General features: G+C 43.8%; 1 protein-coding gene across 1 annotated transcript; it reads right to left on the bottom strand.

Annotated features, from left to right (window-relative positions):
• Positions 1–1,571: 1,571 nt before the first annotated feature.
• Positions 1,572–12,239, bottom strand: LOC110501439 (N-chimaerin). The gene is made up of 7 exons (XM_021579004.3): positions 11,497–12,239; positions 9,409–9,493; positions 5,826–5,999; positions 5,108–5,185; positions 4,141–4,278; positions 3,497–3,602; positions 1,572–3,338 (listed from the first exon to the last, which is right to left on the bottom strand). Exons 1-7 carry the CDS (start codon positions 11,749–11,751, stop codon positions 3,167–3,169), a joined length of 1,008 nt encoding a protein of 335 aa, XP_021434679.1. The 5' UTR covers positions 11,752–12,239; the 3' UTR covers positions 1,572–3,166.
• Between the last annotated feature and the right edge of the window lie 11,041 nt (positions 12,240–23,280).

Here is a 23,280-nt window from a genome sequence, read left to right as displayed (position 1 = left end):
GTAGATCAATTCATGTGAGTATGAATCAGCCATCCCATGGTAATTGTAGCAAATATTATTTGATGTGCATGAAGAGAGGTCTGTCTGTAACGGCTTTCCTGTGGTGAAGTAGAGGCGGACCAAAAAGCAGCGTGATTATATTGATTCATGTTTAGTAACAAAAGGATAAACACGAACACTACAAAACAACAAACGTGGAAAACCAAAAACAGCCCTGTCTGGTGCAAAACACAGAGACAGGAACAATCACCCACAAACACACAGTGAAACCCAGGCTACCTAAGTATGATTCTCAATCAGAGACAACTAATGACACCTGCCTCTGATTGAGAACCATACTAGGCCGAAACATAGAAATACCCAAATCATAGAAAAACAAACATAGACTGCCCACCCAACTCACGCCCTGACCATACTAAATAAATGCAAAACAAAGGAAATAAAGGTCAGAACGTGACACTGTCATGACATTATCACAGCAGTAGTCTGAACGTTTAGACGAGTTTCTTGGTCTATCGGCTGCAGCTAATGTCGATGGATTTATAATAAATAGCAGAAAAAGCTGTATGAATTCGAATAAATTACACTTTTATTGACCAATCAACCAAAACTAGATAGGAATTAATTCACCATTAATTCAACCTAATGTAAACGATAAAGCCCAGTGATAAAGATGTCAAGAATTCCTGAACAGGTATAAACCATACCAGAGAGCATGAAGCCACAAAAGGCTGACGACAAGGCTGACGACAAAATGGGAAAGCATGAGGTGTTAAACACAGAAGAGATTGGGGCAGCCAGGTCAGATTTTACGGCTTTTAATAATCCAACCTAAAAGCGTTTCCACAGTTACTGCTGAGAACAATGGCAGAGCGTTTCATGGGATTTCACATTCAATTAGGAGAGGCCAGCTGCTGTCATTCAGGATGGCTGTGGTTCTCCGCCAGTAAACACTGCCCAGTAGGAGCTCCAGTGGATAGTGTCTGAAACTCAATCAGAACATGAACCAAAAAGAACCAACATAACAACCGCTTTTGTTCCCTGCCAGTTTAAATGCAAGAGTAGAGTTTGATCTCGTAATGAGCCGCGAGTGAAGAAGATAAGGCATGACAGGTTTTTGGAAATTGTGTGGAAAGAAATTGCTCGTGGGTTAATTAAACATAAAATCATAAAATGCATCAACCCCAAGGGACAATGTTTGCATATGTATCCAGCAATTAAAAATCTCCTGAATGCAGACAGGGCCGTGCCTAAAGGTATTGTGGGTTTTGTGTTAATCCCAGAGCGAATCAGTGTGATTGACGCCTAGTTGGAGGGGATGCTGCATACGGTCACGTGGGCCCTGGGCCGTCTATAGCACTGCCTGTCACTCTTAATATGCAGATTGAGAGGAACAGCCCCTTTTGTCAAGGTCATTTTGCATGTACACGCAAATGTAGCATGCCATGTACCTCAATGACTGGTGTTCTGGACACATTTACCATATTCTAAAATGAACACACATGGCACGAAATGCATATTCATTGGCTTCGTTGTTACTGGAACAATTTAGGTGACTCAGAGCAAACAGGTTCATTTTCAGCAAGCAAGGTTTAATAAATTATAATTTACATGCGCAAATTAAGTACAAAAATATTTTTTAAAAAGAACAAACATTAAATGCACAAAGCTAACAGTTTGAATGCAACACAGTATGGACTGTCAGGAAAATGTAACAGAACATTTAAAGGTACACAGATTGTTTTCTGATTGAAAGAGGCTTTGCATTTCCCCTAAAAAAAACATTGAAAACAGCTGAAAAGGCAAAAAAGACCGAATCAGTCAAAGATAATTACAAAGGTTCAGAGAAGATACAGTAGTCTATTTCACATCCAGGTATACAATGCTTCACAAAAACAATTGCCCATTGGGCAACCGGGCAGGAGATACTGTAAATCTATATGACAAATAATAGCAGAGTAACTATAGCTAGGTTTCCATCCAACTGGTGACAGATTTTCATGTGAATATGCTAAAATACGTATAAAAACAATATGAGCATTTTCCCACCAGAGATGTTTTTCCATCAAATTGACTTGTGGATAAAAGTCTGTGTGTGATGTAGTGCACATAAAGATACCTGCATGCTTTCCCTATGAGTCATAGTGGGAGGACCACACAGCCACTCCAAGTTTACTTCGATATGATGGTTATTATATCAATATTTGCGCATAAAATTGTTTAAACCAACATTTCTCACATAATTAATTTTACCGACACGAAAAGGTCCCACCTTATCTAGCGTATTTTGTTTTGTTGACATTTGGCAAGTTTACCGACAAATGATCTGTTTCCATCAGGCCTGTCATTAAATGTTTTATCCGACATGTACGTTCCACGCATTAAAAGGTTGGATGGAAACCTGGTTAACGTTTCACAATATTTATCGCATGCGAGGTTACCTCTACAAAGCTACACAAAATAAAGACACGGCCAAGTCTGGTCCATCAGTGTTCTACACAAGCCCCGACAAAAATGGGGAGACAGACATGCAAGTTTAAGGTACATCACCATCCACACCCATTACAGGGGAAAATAAAGGACTGCTCAGGACTGCTTAACTGGGAGTGGAAACGGATGTATCACAAATGTAATTACAAAGATTCATATGTAATACAAATGCAATAGAAAAGTTCCTTCAAGTCTTTGCACAAAAAAAGTGTTTAGACAGCATCAAGCTGTTTTACAAAAAATCTGTCTCTTTCCTTCCTTATCTTAGCAGAATGGATGTGTCTGTTTTTCAGAAGAGGATGTCTTCCTTATCTTAGCAGGATGGATGTGTCTGTTTTTCAGAAGAGGATGTCTTCCTTATCTTAGCAGGATGGATGTGTCTGTTTTTCAGAAGAGGATGTCTTCCTTATCTTAGCAGGATGGATGTGTCTGTTTTTCAGAAGAGGATGTCTTCCTTATCTTAGCAGGATGGATGTGTCTGTTTTCAGAAGAGGATGTCTTCCTTATCTTAGCAGGATGGATGTGTCTGTTTTCAGAAGAGGATGTCTTCCTTATCTTAGCAGGATGGATGTGTCTGTTTTCAGAAGAGGATGTCTTCCTTATCTTAGCAGGATGGATGTGTCTGTTTTCAGAAGAGGATGTCTTCCTTATCTTAGCAGGATGGATGTGTCTGTTTTCAGAAGAGGATGTCTTCATTTTTGATGAGGAACTCCACCACCTGCGGTTGGTAGCGGATGTCGTTGAGTGCCGTCATGGCGTCCAGGTTGGGAGCACGCAGGAGAGTGGGCCCAAAAATAATGCCCAGGTTCTCCGCATTCATCAGGTTGTCCTTCTCATTCAACGTCACCCTGAAGTAGAGACACATCAAGGACAGACAATTAACAGCTGTGTGTTGAAAACCCATTGAAAATGAACATCTGAGCATTCAATTACAACCATGTCTCAGTTACACAAACAGGATGTTACATATCACATGGGCAGCGAATCGTTTTGTTGAGAAACTCACCTCTTTAAATGGGCCATGAGGTACCTCAGGGTTTCACTGTGTGCTGCAGGCAGCAGTTCCAGAGCCTCACGGAAGGCCTTTAGCCGCTTCTCTGGGTCTTCCAGCTCTGAGAAGCAAACAGATGAATGAGGTGAAAGCAGAGCGGCCACAAGACAGGCTCTCAGAACCTCTAAACATCCGTGCACAATGGTTCTCGCTGGAACTATACACTAGCATGAACGATCAGAGTACAGTCAAGGTGAGCTGCTGTTGAACTCCATATAACTGACTACCAAACGATCGTCATTTTCTAAAATGGAACCATAAGAACGTAAAGGAAGATCTGATGCTTATTTTATGTCGACCGCATGCAATAGCAACACATAAACAGTGGAAACGCGGTAAAGCACAGCAAAATACACTTGAAAAAGTCTCTATTTTGCAGAATCGTCTTTGAGAACTCAAGAAGCAAAAGGAAGAGCAGGATAAATGTTCACTGAACACTGCCGTCATGCGTCAGGGCTTTAATGTTGAGGGATTTACATGACTCAACCACAGATATGAAAACGCACACCATTGGCATTTCTTCTTGCATGGTGACTGAAACAATTATGCATCATTTTAACTGGCAGAGAAGAGGGAAAAGCTGCTTAGGTCGGACTCACTTGCAGTCTCAATGAACCTGGGGTAGGCGTCGTAGGAGATGACAGGAATGGGTAAATCTCTGAGGTACAGTTTAAGTGCACCCGTGATGATGTTGATATCTTCATAGGCATTGGCAGAGATGTCTGTCTTCTCACCATCTGTGAAGAGATATAACACACTGTTAGATATGAGGAAAGGACTGGTTGGATGTGCACAAGGCACTGTTACGATTGTCTTGCTGATTGAACTCAAGGACATTGAGTTCAAGCAGCATGGCGTGCTGGCAGCGTAGTGCAAAGTGAAGAATAAAGGGCTTGTGTCACTGTGGGGGATGAAATCTAGGCTTCTTCTCTGTTTTGACTGGCCTGGCCTGTTCTACTTTCCCCTCGGTTCTACATCCAGAGCAGGCCATGGCCTAATTCTGCCGAGGGTCTACATATCACAGTGTTGTGAGTTGGAATGACACTCTGTCATGTGTGATCTCCCACACACGGGTCTAGCTAGGATTTAGCCCATGGCTCCAGGGTTCCCCCCTGTCCATCTCTAAACTCACACTGTACTGGGCAGAGAATGAGGCAGACGATTTCTAACTGCCTCTTTAACTGTGATAGGCAAATGAAGTTGGAGGTAAATTACATTTCTACGGTAAATTACATTTCGGTCAGCTACGGTTGTTGGACTCGTCGCATGATTTGCCATCCCCAGAGCTGGCCCCTGGCCCTGGCCCCTGGCCCTGGCTATACATCCTGTGACTGGACCGTGTCAGGACAAGCCGTGCTCTCCCAGATGGAGACTAATCCCTCCTCAAATGTGTCACCTTCCCATTAATACTGCCTCTATAAACACAACATTGAACTCAAACATGACCTAAAACCATCACATTGAGCACACACGGAGGCGCTAAGAACCGATAAGCATGCCGCGATAGGCACCCGAGGGGGTTGTTAACACCCGGACAGAACCATAGGACGTCAAAAGAAGACATACCTCTGTCAAATGTCGACTTGACATCTTCGACTGAATCGCTGAATCCAGATATTCTGTAGAGCCCTTCAGACTTCAGCCCTATGACAGAGGGATAGAGAGGTTTAATGACAAACGCTGCATTTACACAACATAACATAGGACTGGAGTGGGCATCCAACACGGATTCAACTCAAGAGCAGAATAAATACAGCCAAATTCACCTTCAGCGGTGACCTTGGGCAACAGAAAAATTAAAAAGATCTACAATAGCACACAGGGAATAACATGGGCAGATGCAAATAGTTTTCTGCGTTATTGAATAAAACGTAAATAAAAACATCAATCAAATATAGCATGAGTTACAGACGTAGATTACCGGGCTAGACAATGAGGTAGAAATGAGGCTTCTACATCGTTGAGTGATTCAACTGGAATGCAATCAACTGAAACACCAGCAGCAGCAACACCACACAATCCTCCATTGTGTACAATTGCCAGGCCTCCCATCGGCTCTCCACATCAAATGAATGGAAAGGACCAACATTAGAATCATCCATCCTTCTTGTTACCTGCACTTAATTGGGTGTGTGTACATGTGGTGATTGAAAAATGCATCCATCCATTACTGAAACACACAAAATATAACATTTCCTGAAAGGGAAAGAGGGAGCGCGATTTCCAAGAAGGGTGCGATTTCCAACTATTTCAATAGGGCCATGGCTATCTATCGTCTTCTCACCTCTCGATTCAATTTCCTGTATGCACATGTCCACCACCATGGGCCGCTTGGTGTTGTGAGCTTTCACCAGGGTTGTTAGCTCACAGCTGTATACTTTCTTGATGTGTTTCAGGTCTGGCACGCAGTTGCAGGGTACCATAGTGGAGCACTGCTTGTGGACATTCAGGCCACAATCTGAAAGAAAAGAGAAAGAGGAGAGTCAGAATGGACAACCTGAGAGGGATGTCTTCTAATGATATGTTCCAATAATATCATCCAATGATATCTTCCAATGACATCGTCCAGAGGAAAAAAATAGACCAGAATTGACATTGAAGTGTACCATGAATAGTCTGCATCCCCCAGATTGTTCATTTCATTTTTGTCGACTGGCTTGGTTTCGTTTTTGCTCGCTAAGGCCTAAATGCTCTTGATCAATATTTGGAGTCAGAATGTCATTGGACCACTGGAGAATTCTGTCCTGGCTGATGACTTCACCCTTTGGTCAGCTGCCAGGGGTGTTATTGGAGTCACCTTGAGCACTGGAATGGAACACAGGTCCACAAACTATCCCTCATCCAGACGGCGTGCCAGTCATGCATCAAAGCCATTCGTAACAAATTCAACAAAGGTTGATCTTACATCTACCAAATCTATTCTGGATTCTACTATATGGCTTGGTTTGTTTTGAATCTGCACAAGAAAATAAAAAATTAAAATGACCCAAACCTCCTAGACGTATCTTGTCACAGAGATTTGTAGCACAACATGAACCTTATTTGTGTTCTTCTAAGCAGTGAATATGTAGTTTCAATGATCATCCCCAGTGCTTTTGTCTTCGGTGCTAGTGCGTGGGGCCTGAGGCGCAGCTGCCTGCATCAGATTCAGAGCAGGTTTCACCTTGCAGGGAGCACAGCAGAGAGCCGACACAGCGACTCCTTCTTCGCTTTGTAACAGAGGCTTTTAGAGGGAATTAGAGGCGCACTGAAAACAATGTGGCCTGGAGGAGGGAGACTCGGGCCTGCACGCTCCATTCTCCTCCAGAATCTGGGCTCACACACAATGGCCGTGCAGGCAGCGATTCAGCCGCTGCGGGCTACACGAGACCTAGTTTCCTAGACTTAAATGGGCCAGCTCCTTCAAGCTTTAAGCAGTTCTCTGCCTTCTCCCAGTTTGGAAGAGGAACCTTTGACAAAAAAATTGTGCATTATAGTATTCCAACTACATCTCGAAATAAGCATTTTGTTCACTGCGTTTTTTTCCTATGAATACATGGTGTTTCAGAGGAAATATGTCATCATTGTTGCTCCTCAAATATCAAATCACACACATTTGTTTTTTAAGTCACAAAAAGACTATGATGTAGAGAAATAGCTACACATATTTTGATTAAAATTGGCCCCAGAGAAATTTCCGCAGGCTTTACTCATATGCATTGATGCAGGGACGTAATTACCTTTAAGAGATGATTCTATTAAGGGTGTGAGACAGGCAGCGTAATAGAGGGCAGCCTCCCACCAGACACACACACACACACACACACACACACACACACAGGTGGCCCCTGGGTTCCAGGTGGGGTGGGAAAGCCCAGAGGGAGCCTGCAGACAGACACTGCTTTACTGCATTGTCAGCTCTATCGCCATGGCGAGGAGAATACACTCCACGGAGGATGAGCTCTGCCCTGATTTGGCTAAAAGGGTCTGACACTGGAGTGGGGTGAGGGGCTGGTCCCACTGGTGGCCAATCAACACATCATCATGTTGTCTAACCTTTACTGTGCCTGAGATCTCCAATGCTTCTCTATTTTACCATCTCTAATGGCAGCAGCATATAGATAAACACATGGTCCTGTTGCTAGTTATTCTATGTTGTTTTCCACCACGCGTAGAATTTGGATGAATAGAGACTGTGCTAGCTAGGCTCTGTGACCTAGCTCTCTGGTTCTGGCTGCTGAATTTTAATGCGGGTGGAAATGGAGCTCCTTCCCAGCGCTCAGAGCCCCACTCCTCATTAAAGAGACATGCCAGCTTTGTTTTTCTTCACGGGCATGATGGTATGAGGCTGGGGGGGGGGGGGGGGGGGGGGGGGGGGGCGTCCTCTGATGAGGAAATGTGGCACAACAAGCACTGGCAGGGGCTGACTTCCTGGTGCTCGCCCAAAAACACTTCACACATACAGAAAGAAAAGGGGAGGGCGTTTTTGGAACGCAAATTCAAACATCGCATAAGACTTCACTGTCCTAGATTCTGGTCGCCATGGCGTTAGTCTAAAGGAATGAAAAAATATGTGTACACGTTTCATCCGATTGTCAGCAGCTTTCTAAAGCAACGCATCAATTATTCATGCCGCGGCTCCCACAGATATAAGTGCAGGTCACTTTGTCCCATTAATAATACATTAAATACAGACATCAGTCTACGTTACGGCCTTATTCGGGAATGATGAACACCGGAAAACTACTCCTTTATAGAAAACCACGATAACACTGTCTGCAGTTCGATGTGCCTAAATAACAATACCTGAAATTGCAGTGCACTAGTTTTGCTCTCAAGCGAATTAGTTCATCATTTCTACAGATCAATAATATCGCAACGCGTGCAAGCACTGCAGCAATGTGATCTCATGCAAGCCGTTTGCATGCTGCATTCATGGGTTACCCCACTTATGCTGCATTTTCTGTTGTTGTTATCCTAGCATCATGAAACCACTTATTGCCTAATATCCTGTGATAGAGATGCTGCAAAATCTTTTCAAAACCTCAAGTCAATTGAAAAATTACCCCTTAGATGGGGACAAAATAATTTAATGACCATACTGTACATTCAATGTAAATGGCAGCTACACAATATCAGATCGTTATTGTTCACAGTGCAGCAAAATCATTCAACTAGTAACATCTGCCCTGATTGGATAGATAGGAATAGGTGTACGCGTGTTTAAAAATGGGAATCTATTCCCGAGACCATCAAGGGAGAATGTCAGCATGAATCCACAGAGGCATTCTCAACCCCCCACTTCTGCTGCAACTGGAGCACAGAGAGAGGAAGCCAGTCTGAGTCTGGACGCCACTGTGCATTATGATAATGGGCTGATCAATATATAGATTGCATATAGAGCGCATATACGTCTGCCGTCGAGTGGAGAACAATTGCTTTGTCCATTATGTGGGAATATGGGAGCTGCATCAGTATAAAACAATCGCATTAAAGCTTGTCGTTTGAACAGTGGCAGAGTAACGCCATTAGCAAAACTCACCAACTGGACCTCTCATTCATTCGTACAGGAACACGTCATTTTCTGTTAAAGCAAGGCATTCATGTAGAGTGAGAAGTACTTATTACAGTAAATCCTCAATATTGAGTCCTCATTTTACTGCGTTGCCCAACTCCTCTAATCTGTTCCCCAAATATTGGTGGGAGTTTAGATTAAGGGACGCAATATGACCCCCACTTACGCTCACATTACAAACCAGGTTACCCACATACCGGGGTGAGAAAAACATCAAAGTCCTGTACATAGATAAAGAACAGCGTGGTGTTAAGTAAAACCAGCAGCAGCTGTACAGTGGCTTGTCTACTGTAAAGAACATTACAGTACGTACCTGCACATTTGACTCCCTGAGCCGTCAGCCCCCACATGAAGTTGGCACAGTATTCACACCAGTGAGGTCCCCGGAACGTGTGGACCTGGAGGATAGAAAGAGAGACAAAGAGAGAGGATGGTTGTCAGATGCTGCAGTTATGTACCACATGGGTACCGCACCTTCCCCAGGTTGCCCTGGAGACACTACAATGCTGGCGTCTTAAACTAGCCAGATTGTGTGTGTGTTGGAGATGAGGGGCGTTTAGAGCCCAGTCAAATCTGACAGGATGCCTAATCTACTCAAACTGTTAATGAGTGGCCAGGCTGAATAGGGGTGGTGGTGGAGAGCGGGGAGGATGGGTGGGCACTGTTGACGCCGTGCCAGTGTGAGGGGGGCATGTTGTCATGGAAATGTGCTACGGCAACGGGTTGCTCAAGCAAGGGCAAGGAAGGGAGCTCTCTCTCCGCCAGGTAACATAACAACAGCTCAGCCAATCAGGGGTGCCTGATCCAGACCTATTGGGAGGAGGCAGAGCGGGCTCCCTGGGAGGTGTTTTCCTACACGACAATGGCAATAATGGCCCTTTTATGTGAGGTGAGAAATACTAGGGCCATCACCAATACGGTGTGTTAACTCATTATGGGATCAGGGACAGCATGAGAGGATTAGCAGTAAAACAATTAATCACAGTAAAATGGTATCAAGTCTGATGAATTGTGAGTTCATCAGACTATACTACTGGCAGGAAGGTTAGAATATATTTTGTGATTCATGGCCTCACAGGAAAATAAAACCTTATTCACTTGAGTATTTAAAGAGCTGCTGTCTTTAAAAATCAACAAATCCCTTTGAAAATAACCCACGTGGCATTTTATTTTGGCGTTTTTGTTGTTGTTGCGGAGGGTGTTTTAGTTGTGCAATTGGTTGAGTTCAGTTTTTCTCAAGTGAAAAAAATGTGTGATGTGTTGTCTTGTGTAAACAAAGTCGGGCTGCTGGGCAGGTCTGTCTCACTGTCTTTGCTATTGGACAGAGAGCAATCACCACAGCTGTTCACCCCATGTTAGTGGGAAAATGGACATCGTCAAATCAAAGCCAACCGTCATTTATCCGTTGTTACATTATGCTATAAACTCTGTTTTAAACAAGACTTTGTGACCAAAATGATCCTATTTACACTTTGTAGTCAATGTTTGACACTAAAATAACTGTTTCTGACTCATATTGATGTCACATTGTCAAAGAGATTCGTTGCTTTTTAAAGGCAGTCGCTCTTTACATAGGAACAATGAAAATTTGAATTCATTCATAAAATTTAGCACCGGTTGTTGTCTCTGGCTATTCAGGGAAATTTTTTCTCACATTTACATTTTTTTTCATCATACTTTGTCATCATATCTTCAAAGATATATCTTGGCTGTACAGGTTAGCGTGTACAAGGTTCAGGATCATTAGGAATGAAAATGCTCTGTCATTAACTATTACACACTAACCATATCAGCCCAGATTGCTTCCCGTGGAGGAGGGAGCTTGAAACATTTGAGCTAAATGTGTGACAGACCCTTAAAATGGCCAAATGGAGCATTCAGCATGGACTGGCTGGCATAGTAATACATACATAAGGAAGGAGGGAAGCAAGAAGAATGAGTCCTGTGAGTGTCATCTGTCCTAGAGCCTTTGAGGGAATGTTTCTTCCCCAGCTCCCCACTTCATTAACTTACTTACCCAAACAGGCAGAGCAGAGCAGACCAGAGCAAGTCTGATGACTGGAGCCTAATGGGACTAGCACTCATCCACTGTTTTCCCCCCTTCATCGCCTAATCTCCCCATCTGGTACTCAAACCAACAACAGTGGACCACAGACCGCCCAACAGATTTCCTTTAGAAAAAAGGCTCAGTGGAAAGACCCAACACAATCTTATTCACTCATGCTTTCTCTCGCCCCATAACCCCCTGAACAGACATTCTGGTGGCCAACTGCCAGTGTAGGAACCTAATACACAAAAACGCCACCTGTCCACAACATGCTGAAATAGAAGCAATATTTTACAGTGGAACGGCATGACGAAGAGATGCAACTGCTCTTCCTGTGGCAATTTGTTGTCTCACCTTGAAGTTGTGGACTTTCTCGTACTTGGGCGGCAGGCTGTTATCCTTCAGTGCGGCTTTGCGGACCAGCGAGGTGAGCTGTGAATAGGCAAACAGTTTGAGAGGCTGCCAGATAGTGGCTGGAGGTTTCTGGGGTCCTGAGATCCTCATCCCCAGAGCAGCAGCCAGTATGTCCTGCTGGTTGGCCTCCTGCTTTGCCTTGTGCACCAAAGACTTCTCTCCCTTCCGGACCTCGTAAGACTCCCTGGATGGCATTCTGACACTCAGGTTGACCAAATCAGATGAACAAGCAGCAAGCCCTATAGAGCAGTTAAAAAAGTCAGAGGTCCTCTGGAGAAGGAAAAAAAGAAAAAACGGGATGCTTAGAACTAGTCTAAACTATGTCATGTGAATTGCATTGCTCCAATTTGACAAGCCTAAACTTAGCGAAGAAACACAAAAATGGCAAAATCCAAAAAGCAGAAAGACGTGTCCTCCTTTAAATCCTCTCACAGCAGAGAGAGTTGGGATGAACGGTGCTCCAACGATGAGAGTGTCAAGTCCTGTGATGGCTGGAGTTGGATGGGGAAGAGAAGAAGCCTTGGGTGCTTGTGTGTTCCCTGGGAATATGCAGATGAGCTGATGTTGAGTTAATCCTCTCCTCCCTGTGTGGAGCTGATATATTCTCTCTGGAACACAGACAGCATAGTGTGTGTACTGTGGATGGATGCTGCCAGCACTACCAGAGTGAGGGGGAAGAGGACGGGGGAAGGACCCAGTCACAACGGATTAGATGGATCACACTGGCCAATCAGAGCGAGGCAGGAGCCTGCTCACGCTTTATCATTGCCGTTTCCCCGCCCCCACAACCCCCCTCTAAGATCCAAAGCAGGAGAGCTTGTGTAGGAAGAGTCGGAGCGAGTGTGGGTTGATAATGAGTAATGAATGAGTCATGCATCATCACTGGGCTACTGCTGCCCACAGCTAATGACACTGGTGGGCCGTTGAAGAAAGTGCTGTTTTCAAAATCTGGTTACCAACCGTTTACTGTTCCAGGGACCACAGGGAAAACATAAAGTAAACGTTTGAACCACATTTATTTTCTCAAAATGAAAGTCACAAAATATGAATCATTGTGTCGGATGCGCTATGAAAAGGGAGAACTGATGCAAGGCCAGGTTTGTCCTTTGCAATAATCTGCCTGTAAGCCTATATTTCAGTCACCATGCAGACAACCCAGAGAGAGTTAACCCAGGTGTGCTCATTCCACACAATTACAAGCGTCTTAGGGTACATTTGAGCTTTGTTGTTTTTCCTGGCTTCAAATCCATAAACAGATTAAAGTAATATGCAAATCAACAGAAATGTAAAATACAATTTGATCTACCTAAATTCCCTTGAAGAGCAATCTGGTTTTATTTTTCCAATATGGGCAATGGAGAAACACCATAATGCACAGAATCCCAGAATTATACTGAACAAATGTACATTTCCCGAATACCTAAATTCACAGATAATTCCGTAATTCATTTAAAATGTCAAAATTCACAGACGACTTTCATGACATTTTCAAATTATTATCCTAGTTAAAATGGAAGAGAGATAAACATTAATTGAGCCTCTCATCTCAGTAGGATTCTGTCTGAAATTGTGCTCATTTTCTCTGTTACAGATGCCAGCACGGATGGTATGCTAATTCTGCATCACATATAGAGCACAGTTAAAGTGCTGTGTTGGGAATGATCTGAAACCTGCTACAATCCACACAGCGAGTCAAATGTGATTATACTCCCCCATCCCAGAGGCTGATTTGGGCTCAGCTGTTAGAAAGCCATCTGAACAGAGACTGGAGGTGGAGCAGCCCAGTATGAGTCCACGTAGATGAACACTCAATGCAATCAATACGGGGAGAGCTTATTGGCGGTTACTGTAGCCCCCCAGCAGAGAGAGATGGGGCAAAAGGAGAGCTGCTAGAGACGCGCTCCACAAACACACACTGGCTTTGAAGACCCCTGCAGGTATGATGGCATTCCATAACTGCTGTGTCCATAACTGAAAGGGATTTGGGCTGGACATGAAAGACATGAAACAGAGGCGGTCCAGTGGGGAGCTCCTCTACCACGCTGTAGAGCCCTCTCTCTTCAGGAGGGGTAGCTAGCTACCAGTGAGAGGCAGACACGTTGTAGCCAAAGCCTTTCATATGCCTCCGTCTACCCCTCACAGACCCTGGGTGCTTTAGGAAGCTGTGCAGAGTAATTGTGTTTCCTGCTGTTACGTGCGGAGCGAGCATCTGATACCCAGGATGTGGCTTTCTTTACTTTGAACGCTCCTCTAATTGACACTGATTGATTGGACTCGTTCCTCAAAGATGTCCCAAGCTGGGCCTCTTGAAGGATGGATGAATGCAAAAGCAGTTCACTTCATCCCGTTTGCTTTTCCATCCAGACACGCGTCCATCTGGACAAGTCTAAGGCGCGCGGGTTCATTTTGTCGCTGTATGCAGTTTCCATGTCTCTGATGAGGTTTTCGACCTGGTCTAAACAAGGTTTCTTCACAACCATCCGACAACAAGAATGTTGTGTGGAGTCTCTAGAAATGCTGTACATTTCGCTCGAATGCAACCATCTATTTCTGTTGCATTTACAATTCAGCTGGAATTTCTGTTGCACTAATACCGATTTTACAGACAGACATGTTACTAATGTTATCTTTCATAATAGTATCTTCAAAAAAGGAGGGCAGGCAAAAAACATTTGTGAGTTGGGATAGAGGTTAAGTAACGGCAGTCGTCTGTGGAGGACGGCGAGGTTGGTACATAAGGTAATGTTCTCTTAATGCGCCTCTCTGACCTAGCATCATCACAAATGGGCCACTATCACACTCTAAATGTGCGTAAGTGTGCTCTTTAAAAGGTATGACGGCATGCAAATGAGGAGGAGTGGTGCGGGCAGCAGCAGGATGGACGCACAATGGAAGGCTGACATGAGGCTGAAGCTGAGAGGACACTCGTACATCTCTCCTCAGCCTTGGCAGAATGATAGTGGATTCTGAGAGGTCATTAAATTGATCCCAGAATAACTAGGGCTGTCCAGAACTGGTCAAATATCCAAGATTATTAAAAAGAAGAGGAGGCTCAACATAAAAAGCAGGTCCTAACAACCCTAAGGAAAGAGCATATGTCTGAGTCTACTGTTCTCCATACAGGGGTTTCAAACAGAGCTGCACCCCTCCAAACTGGGGGTTGGAAAACACCAAGCAAATGGAAACAATGGAGGGGGGGGGTCATTCATGGTTTTAATAATGAATGTCTTCATTAGGAACTGTGATGGCTGGAATCAACTATGGCCTAATGGCTAATGGACTGAGGCACATGAGAATGCAAGCCGTGCGAGAGAACAATCCACCGATCAATACAACGGAACCATCCCTACTGTACCTATGCGTACGCATCGCCATTATGCGTCTGCATCCCCCCCCCCCCCCCCACATGCTTCCACAGAGGGGAACACTACAGTTCAGTATTGATATCATTACGGCTGTGGCTTGGGGAACCTTCCCCCCCGAGGTGTGGTACTGTGGCTGGAAATTCGCTGCATTTTCTGCTTGCCGTGCAAAAACGAGAAAACCGTTTCCACCGTGTTTTTCCAGGACAAATAGATGACCTGGCTGTGAATGTGGCTGTCGCCTCGACAGTGATGCATGGTATATTGCTACCACACTTTGCCATCCACAGTGGATTCCGCACAGCAAGGTTATACAAGGACACATCCATGTGGCTGATGGGATGCATAGGTATTGTGTTAACCCACATTGCACTGGTGTGTGGGGTTGAGGGATATCTCTTTCCTGAAGAAATGATGACCTCACATCAACTCGAAACACATATAAGAGAAACTATTCCAGTCTTTCATTAAATGTATATAATTGAGAGGAGTTTATAACCAACAACTGTGTACTTAGAGTGACCATTCTCTGGTCAAAAGTCTACTATGTCCTGCATGAAATGCTAACTTCATCCGGAAATAGCATAACCTTGGAACATTGGTGCTCTGTCTCTGAACAGCTGATGACGATCAGCATACGCTAGCCACGCTCATCTTCTCAAGCAATCAAAAGACATCAATTCAATTGTTTAAAAAATATGAACTTATCCAATCAGAGTCATCAGATAACCTCTCCAGCCTTGGGATTAATCTTCATGACCGATGAAGGATAGTAGGGATTACTGAGGGCGTGGTTTGAGACGCTCACAGAGCACACATTACAGCACGATACAGTACATACTAGCCTTCTATTAACCTGCATTCACTGCGGCCACTCTGTCCGCCACTCTCACTCTTCTGCGGTTATGCAACTGTGCTGCTGCCTGTATAACACTCCCCCGCATGACCAGAGAGAAGCCCTTAAAGCAGCTCCCTCCAAGGAAACGCATTCAAGTTCAAATGAACGTTCATAACCGATAGGGCTGATAGTGCTTCCGTAGGCGGCTTTGCCATTTCCACACAGAGAGAAGATGTGCATTAAATTGTAAAGAATATAGAGCACATCAGAGAGCTCACCAGCTCAAAGCTAGGAAGGGACATGATAAATCGCTGTTACAATTATACATTAGGTTATGAGTTCACATTCTCTAGATATTGCTCAAACAAAGATGCCTTTCAATATGTATGAAATGAAGAAGAAAATGGCCTATTGAAATGGCCATAACCTGTGCTGAGATGTTCTCTGACTGCTTTGTCTGTAAAGTGCAGGACATAAACCTGTACTGTCCTGGCCAAGTTGTGGTTTATCATTGGTTGGCTGTAACAACATCCGTAGCAACCCCTCATCTTCATCTTCCCCTCATTCCAAGGGAACAGCACTGGTGTTTCACCACTTCCTCCACACACCAGCCCTTATCTGGTTGCCTGAAATAAGCCCGCCAGTCCCGCGAGGGGACAAAGTTAATGTACGCTTTGGAGCTAAAGTCTGAATAATTCAATCTGTGTATTCCATACACCGAATGGATATTACAACCTGACCCGAGAGAAACACTTGAGTGAATCTTTACAGTGCAAGTGTCCCTCGCATCATTACCTATTCAAAGAGGTCAGCACATTAAATACTAGCCCCGTTATCACTATGATATGCAACAAATAAGCAATCCACCATAAGCATACAGCTAGCATTGTCCGTTGCTGTACATGGGAGACCTGTATGTGTTGTTTGGCTTGAGGCAGTGCCCCAACCAACAGACACCAGGCCATGAATATCAAATTCAGATTTGGACAAATACCAGACTGGCTGGTGAACATCTGCTTATCGCTTGTCTCAGGATGATGACGTCTCCATGTTGTCCGGTTGTTAGCATATCAAAGGTCGGGAGAGCAACCAGCTACATTAAGACACCATAAGGAGAAGAAAACACACCAACGTGTTGAAGAAAACGCATTGAGCATCGAGGCATGAGAACATCTGGTAAAGGGAATAGAGGGTTGAGTTGGAGAGAGATGGCACGGAAAGGCAATATCTCACAGCATCTTTCTCCATGGTGGCCGATAGATAGCAGCAAATAAGCCGTATGGAATTTCCTGGACCAAACTCTTGTCTCTCAATTGCATTCAGAGCCATTTGCAATTGTCAGTTACGACATACTCAAAATTTGCACTGATTAACAAGGACTATCTCTCCACTGAGTAATTCAGTTTACCTGCTCTTCCCCGGGCTGACAGTCGATTGTAATTGTGAGAGAATTATATTTTCCTCAAACTGTCGTATTGGGAGCCAGGGCTCATTTACTGTCCTCGTCTCCACTGGAGGGGTACACAACCCTGGGACACAACCACTCACACACACACTGGCTTGGCCTGGGAGTTTTGTGATCTGCCTCACAGTATGATTTAGAGTAGTGCCTGTAGTCATTGCAATCCTGCATGATTCAAAGTTAACAAAACGTGTATTAATGTGTAACAGTTTAGACAATAACTTGTATTGCACAACTAAATGGTTATCCCTTATGCCTCGTCGTTTTTGCATAACAACAGCACACATAACTTATATTGAAATACTTCAGAGGTATATAAGAATCACAACATGCTTCATACCTAATGGGGATAAATAACAATTGCTGGTTTTGTTGGTTTCATTCTGCACAGGGATTGAACAAATTCACTTTTTTTTAAATTCTGACCATAAAACCAATGCTGCTCTCTCACTTTTCCAATTTCCTTAAACATGGTTCCAGTTTATGGGTAAAGAGAAAGGCTTTCTAATGAATACCATTTCTCTCAGTCCTGGGGAGCGACTGTGCTGTGGTTAAACCAGCGTGGAGCCACACAGGAGAGCATGCCTTTGTACCTTTAGGATTTTGACCTCACAAACACAGACCCCCACATTACTGAGAGTACAACACAGCTGCCTTAACATTCCAACATGGGTCAGAGTTGATGACGAGAGGTCAGGCTGGAGCCCCTCCTTTATGTAAAACCATGAGAGACAATAGCCTCTGCTGCTGTGCTATGCAGAAAAACAGAAATCTAGTCCGTGTGGTAAGAAAGACTAGGGTGGACACACCTAATCCCCTGTTAATGCTTTTCTGGTCAGAACAGGGTGACAGTTGGTTTGTTTGCAACAGGCTATATTTTTAATAACCGTGTGACAATGTCAGTGTGTACACTACAGAGCCACAGTCCCGGCCTGACAGGACTGTCAGAAGATACAATCTTTGATATGTGGATTTTCATTTCTAATTACAAGGGCTTTAAGATGTTAGACCTTCCCAGAAACATAACAGCTTTCTGGTCTACCCAGTCCACCTTGTGGGAGCAAACCCACAGAGGCCATTTCATTTGCACAGAAGCTTCAACAGAACATCCCTATCCTCCCACACTTACCTTCAACCACCTCACATGATCTGTGCCCCACAACAAGAATTCAAATCAAATCAAATCAAATCAAATGTATTTATATAGCCCTTCTTACATCAGCTGATATCTCAAAGTGCTGTTCAGAAACCCAGCCTAAAACACCAAACAGCAAGCAATGCAGGTGTAGAAGCACGGTGGCTAGGAAAAACTCCCTAGAAAGGCCAAACCCCAGGAAGAAACCTAGGGAGGAACCAGGCTATGAGGGGTGGCAAGTCCATGGAAAACCTCAAAAGCAATGTACCCCGTGACTTGCAATATCTAGGCACCAGTTAGCTATTAAATGGTTACATTCAAGATTAAAAATGAACATGACACCAGGGGGATATTTCCATGTCTCTAAAAGGTCTAATCATTTCTAGAAGCAAACACAAATTACCCATCACTTAATGTAATGAGGCAATGTTAAAACAGTGATTACTGTGTCTTTGTTTCCCTGATTCATTCGTTGGCAGACACCAGACGTGAATATGAACAGCCGCATGTCTCCTCATCAATTGGAACAATCCACACTAGATTACAATCTTGACCACAGACGGGAGTTGGGGAAGACAACTGGTTCATTTACGAGCCTATACAAAAGGACTAACCTCCCTTACTGTCCTTGTCGGTGAAACTACGGTTTTTAGCTACAATTAATTATTCCTTATTAACATAGGAGTCTGCAGTGTGCAAAATGTAAATGCTTATTTACCATATTGATACTTGCCACGATCGGGATCGCTGTGTGCCGATACCAGGAGGCGTTGCTCCGCAGATGCCGTCTATACACTCGAGCAATTAGTCATCATCCAAGCACACAATTGAATACCAGCTGCAATGAACTAGACATTATTACAACAATCGCTAAGATGAACAACACGGATTCCAAACTGATTCTGAAATGTGCGCAGCAATGAAGGCAAGTGAAGCAAAGACAGCGATACCACTTGGCGTTGATAAAATGACAAACAAATAGAGTTGCAGGGCCCATAGAGAGGAGAAGCTTTAGACAAAAGCAACAGTTACGCAAGGTAGAAAATATTATAAATAATGTGTGATGTCCTGACCTCCTCAGATCTTGAAGTGGTAGACACACCGGACTACTTTCTGATAGAAGAAGAGAAACCACCACAGAGTGACTGGTTTGCTTGTTGCTTGTTGTTGCCATGAGAAGTCCATCCATCTTCTAGCCTAACCTCACAGAGTCAGTCGGTGCCAGGAGAGGCTACCTGAATAGGGTGTTGTCTTTTTTTGACATCGCTTAAAACAAAAGAGCTACTCAAAGGACAGATTGTCACAGGGCAAATTGACCAAATTCTCACGTTAGGGACAAAAACACGGTAAATGTTCACATCGCTGCAACCAACTCAGCGGGAACAGGTCAGTTCTGTTGTTGCATGTCGACATGTGTACATTATACAATAAATAACTAGCCTATACTCAGTGCCGACAGATAACATTCAAAGCAATCTGCATTTTGTCCAAAAAATAGGTGTATGCATAAACACTAAACGCTATGATGCTAAAATGTTAGAACCAGGAAAGGGACATTTAAAGGCCAGAAATTCCTGAATTCATTAGTGTTAAGTTAGAGGGGGCAACAACAAGAATGAGGGCATGGAGCATGGATCAAGACAGCAGTCCTCACTCTCCATTGGTGGAGACATACAGCACTGCTAGGATCTCAGACTTCTGTGGTACATTTCCTCATAGTATTGTATCTAATGTCTGGGCTCTAGTGTGAACCCTATAACACAGTCTGTGAGCAGGAAAAACACACCCCAGACTTTAAATGAGGCACTTTATTTGAACAGGGTGTCATATTGAAAGCCTACCTTGCAGCACATTCGATCCTAAGCCACCCCTTCAACACATTTAAGCCTGAGCCTCCCCTGCAACACATTCAATGTTAAGCCTCCCATGCAACACATTCTATGCTAAGCCTCCCATGCAACACATTCAAGCCTGAGCATTCCCTGCAACACATTCAAGCCTGAGCCTCCCCTGCAACACATTCAATCTTAAGCCTCCCATACAACACATTCAATTGTAAACCTCCCATGCAACAGATTCAACCCTGAACCTTCCTGGCAACATATTCAAGCCTGAGCCTCCCCTGCAAAACATTCCGATTCTAAGCCTCCCGTGCAACACATTAAAGCCTGAGCCTTCCATGCAACACATTCAATCCTAAGCCTCCCGTGCAACACATTCAAGCCTGAGCCTCCCCTGCAACACATTCTATGCTGAGCCTCCCATGCAACACATTCAAGCCTGAGCCTCCCTGCAACACATTCAATTGTAAACCTCCCATGCAACACATTCAAGCCTGAGCCTCCCCTGCAAAACATTCAAGCCTGTGCCCTCCCTGCAACACATTCAAGCCTGAGTCTCCCCTGCAACACACTCAAGCCTCAGTCTCCCCTGCAACACATTCAAGCCTCCCATGCAACACATTCAGGCCTAAGCCTCCCCTGCAACACATTCTACATCTGTAGAGCAAAAACCTAAAGCAGCTCTCCCTAAATAGGAAGCCACCCTTGGAACCACTAGCAATATCAAATATTGTGCTCTTGTACAGTATTCTATTGTTTTGACCTTGACTAGTGTGGTCAGATACATTGGAAGTTTCTGCAGCAGCGCTCTGTAAAGAAACAAAAGGGAACGCTGCTCTCTTACATAGAGTGGCCCAACAGACCTTCTGATACAACACACAATGGTGAGTTCTAAAACGATCACCAGTAAATCATCTAAGGGCACAATGGAAAAAAAGCGAGGTTTTAGTGTGGAAGCTGCTGCGTACATACAGATTACGTCTCCGTAATGTTGTCCTCTTAGGTCTCTCTTTACTTAGTGCTGTGGTGTCTCTCTTGTTGTGATGTGTGTGTATTTTTAATCCCCCGTCCCCGCAGGCGGCCTTTTGCCTTCTGGTATGCCGTCATTGTAAATAAGAATTTGTTCTTAACTGGTTTGCCTAGTTTAATAAAGTTTCAACAAATAAATAAATAATCTAAAACAGACATAAAAGTGGCCTGGACAACTTCCTTTCTAGTATCAAACGACAGACATGCTCTATTTCTGTAAAATAATCACATTTTGATCTTCAATTTCTTTACCAGCTGAGTAACATGCATTTTAAATGCCAATTTATCATCTAGCCAGATACCAAGATATTTATAAGAGGGAACTCATTCAATTTCTGTTCTGTTTCAAGTTCACTTAAGTCTAAGTTATGGGATCTAGTAAATAGCATGTATTTTGTTTGGTTTGTATTAAGTACTAACTTAAGGGCCTACCAAGTGATGCAGCAGTCCAATGCACTGTATCGCAGTGCTAGAAGCATCACTACAAACGCGGGTTCAATCCCGGGCTGTGTCACAACCGGCCATGATCGGGAGTCCCATAGGGTGGCGCACAATTGGCCCAGCGTCATCCGGGTTAAGGGATTGTTTGGCCGGAGAGGCTTTACTTGGCTCATCGCGCTCTAGCGACTCCTTGTGGCGGGTCGGTCATCAGTTGAACAATGTTTTCTCCGACACAATGGTGCGGCTGGCTTCCGGGTTAAGTGAGCTGGTATTAAGGAGCGTAGTTAGGCGGGTCATGTTTCGGGGGACGCATGACTCGACCTTCGCCGCCCGTGCCCTTAGGGGAGTTGCAGCAATGAGACAAGATCGCAATTGGGGAGAAAAAAGGGGGTAAAATACAAAAATATCTAAGAGTGACTTCTGTCGGGCTTGGAAATCAGTCTGTGAATGTGAACAGGCTTGGTTTACAGATGGTGCAAGAGAGTACAATGTATCGTCAGCATAAAAATGTATATTACAATTTTTCACAGTATTTCCAATGATATTTATATACAATAGTGGCCCCAGAATTGAACCATGGGGTACCCCTTTATGTATTCAGATTTGACCCCCTCTGTCACAATAGCCTGAGTTCTATTGCCAAGATAGTTCTGAAACCACGTCCAGGCGTCAGTGCCCAGACCTATTGTGGACAACTTACTCAATAAAATAGATTGTTCAACTGTGTCAAAAGCCTTTGACAAGTCCACAAACATGACAGCACAATTAATGTTGGCATCTAAAGCATTGACAATATCATTAAGAACTAATATTGTTGCAATAGTACTGTGCCCGGGTCCGATTGATGTACATTCAGAATAGCGTCGCCATAGGGAACACACAAGTCCCGCTCCCCTCATGTATGAGAGGAGCCCTCATTAACTCAGGGCCGGTCTTAAACACTTTATACCTAAATTCTGGGTTAGCAGCCCCTTCTCTAATCCCATTAAGTCCTCCAAGCAGAACCCTTAGCTTCATTGTTGGAGAAATTGGGTCTGGGACTGAGAGCTCAACTCACCCAGACATAACCAATTCTATGTGCGTCAAATTGTGTACATCTTGAATAAATGTACAAAATCAGGCTAATTCTGCTTTTAATAAACCCACTTGGCAGATTGACGGAAACCTCAAATTAACAGATTTAAGTAGTGTACAAATAAAAAAATTGAGAATTCAAAACATTTTTTTTATACCAATTCTCATAAATACTTTAAAAAAATGTTTTTGCAAATAACCCAGCAGTCTGTCCAAATCCTCTGGTACTTTCAACTCATATTACCACCTAAAATAGAAGTGAGAGGTGGATGATGCTTTTCACATACTGACTCACTCACATGACTCACACTGCATAACAACGCTTGACTCCATTTTGAAAGCTGCACATTTGTCAGGCCCACATCATTTCACACATCAACAGGGTTGTGCAACTGTGTTGATGTGAGACGAATGGCCATCTAAATAAGGTAGAAGAGGCCTCTGAAACACTAGACAAAAACATTGAACAGATTCATGTATTTTGTTGATTAGAATAAAAGACAGTTCTAAGATCAATCTGGAGAAACAAACACAAGAGGACT

Source organism: Oncorhynchus mykiss, chromosome 22 (assembly GCF_057628025.1).
Source record: "Oncorhynchus mykiss isolate SJ-2025 chromosome 22, ASM5762802v1, whole genome shotgun sequence".
In the NCBI taxonomy this organism is placed as follows: Eukaryota; Metazoa; Chordata; class Actinopteri; order Salmoniformes; family Salmonidae; genus Oncorhynchus; species Oncorhynchus mykiss.
The sequence above is the reverse complement of the archived record's forward strand: the minus strand, read 5'-3'. Positions and strand labels throughout refer to the sequence as shown.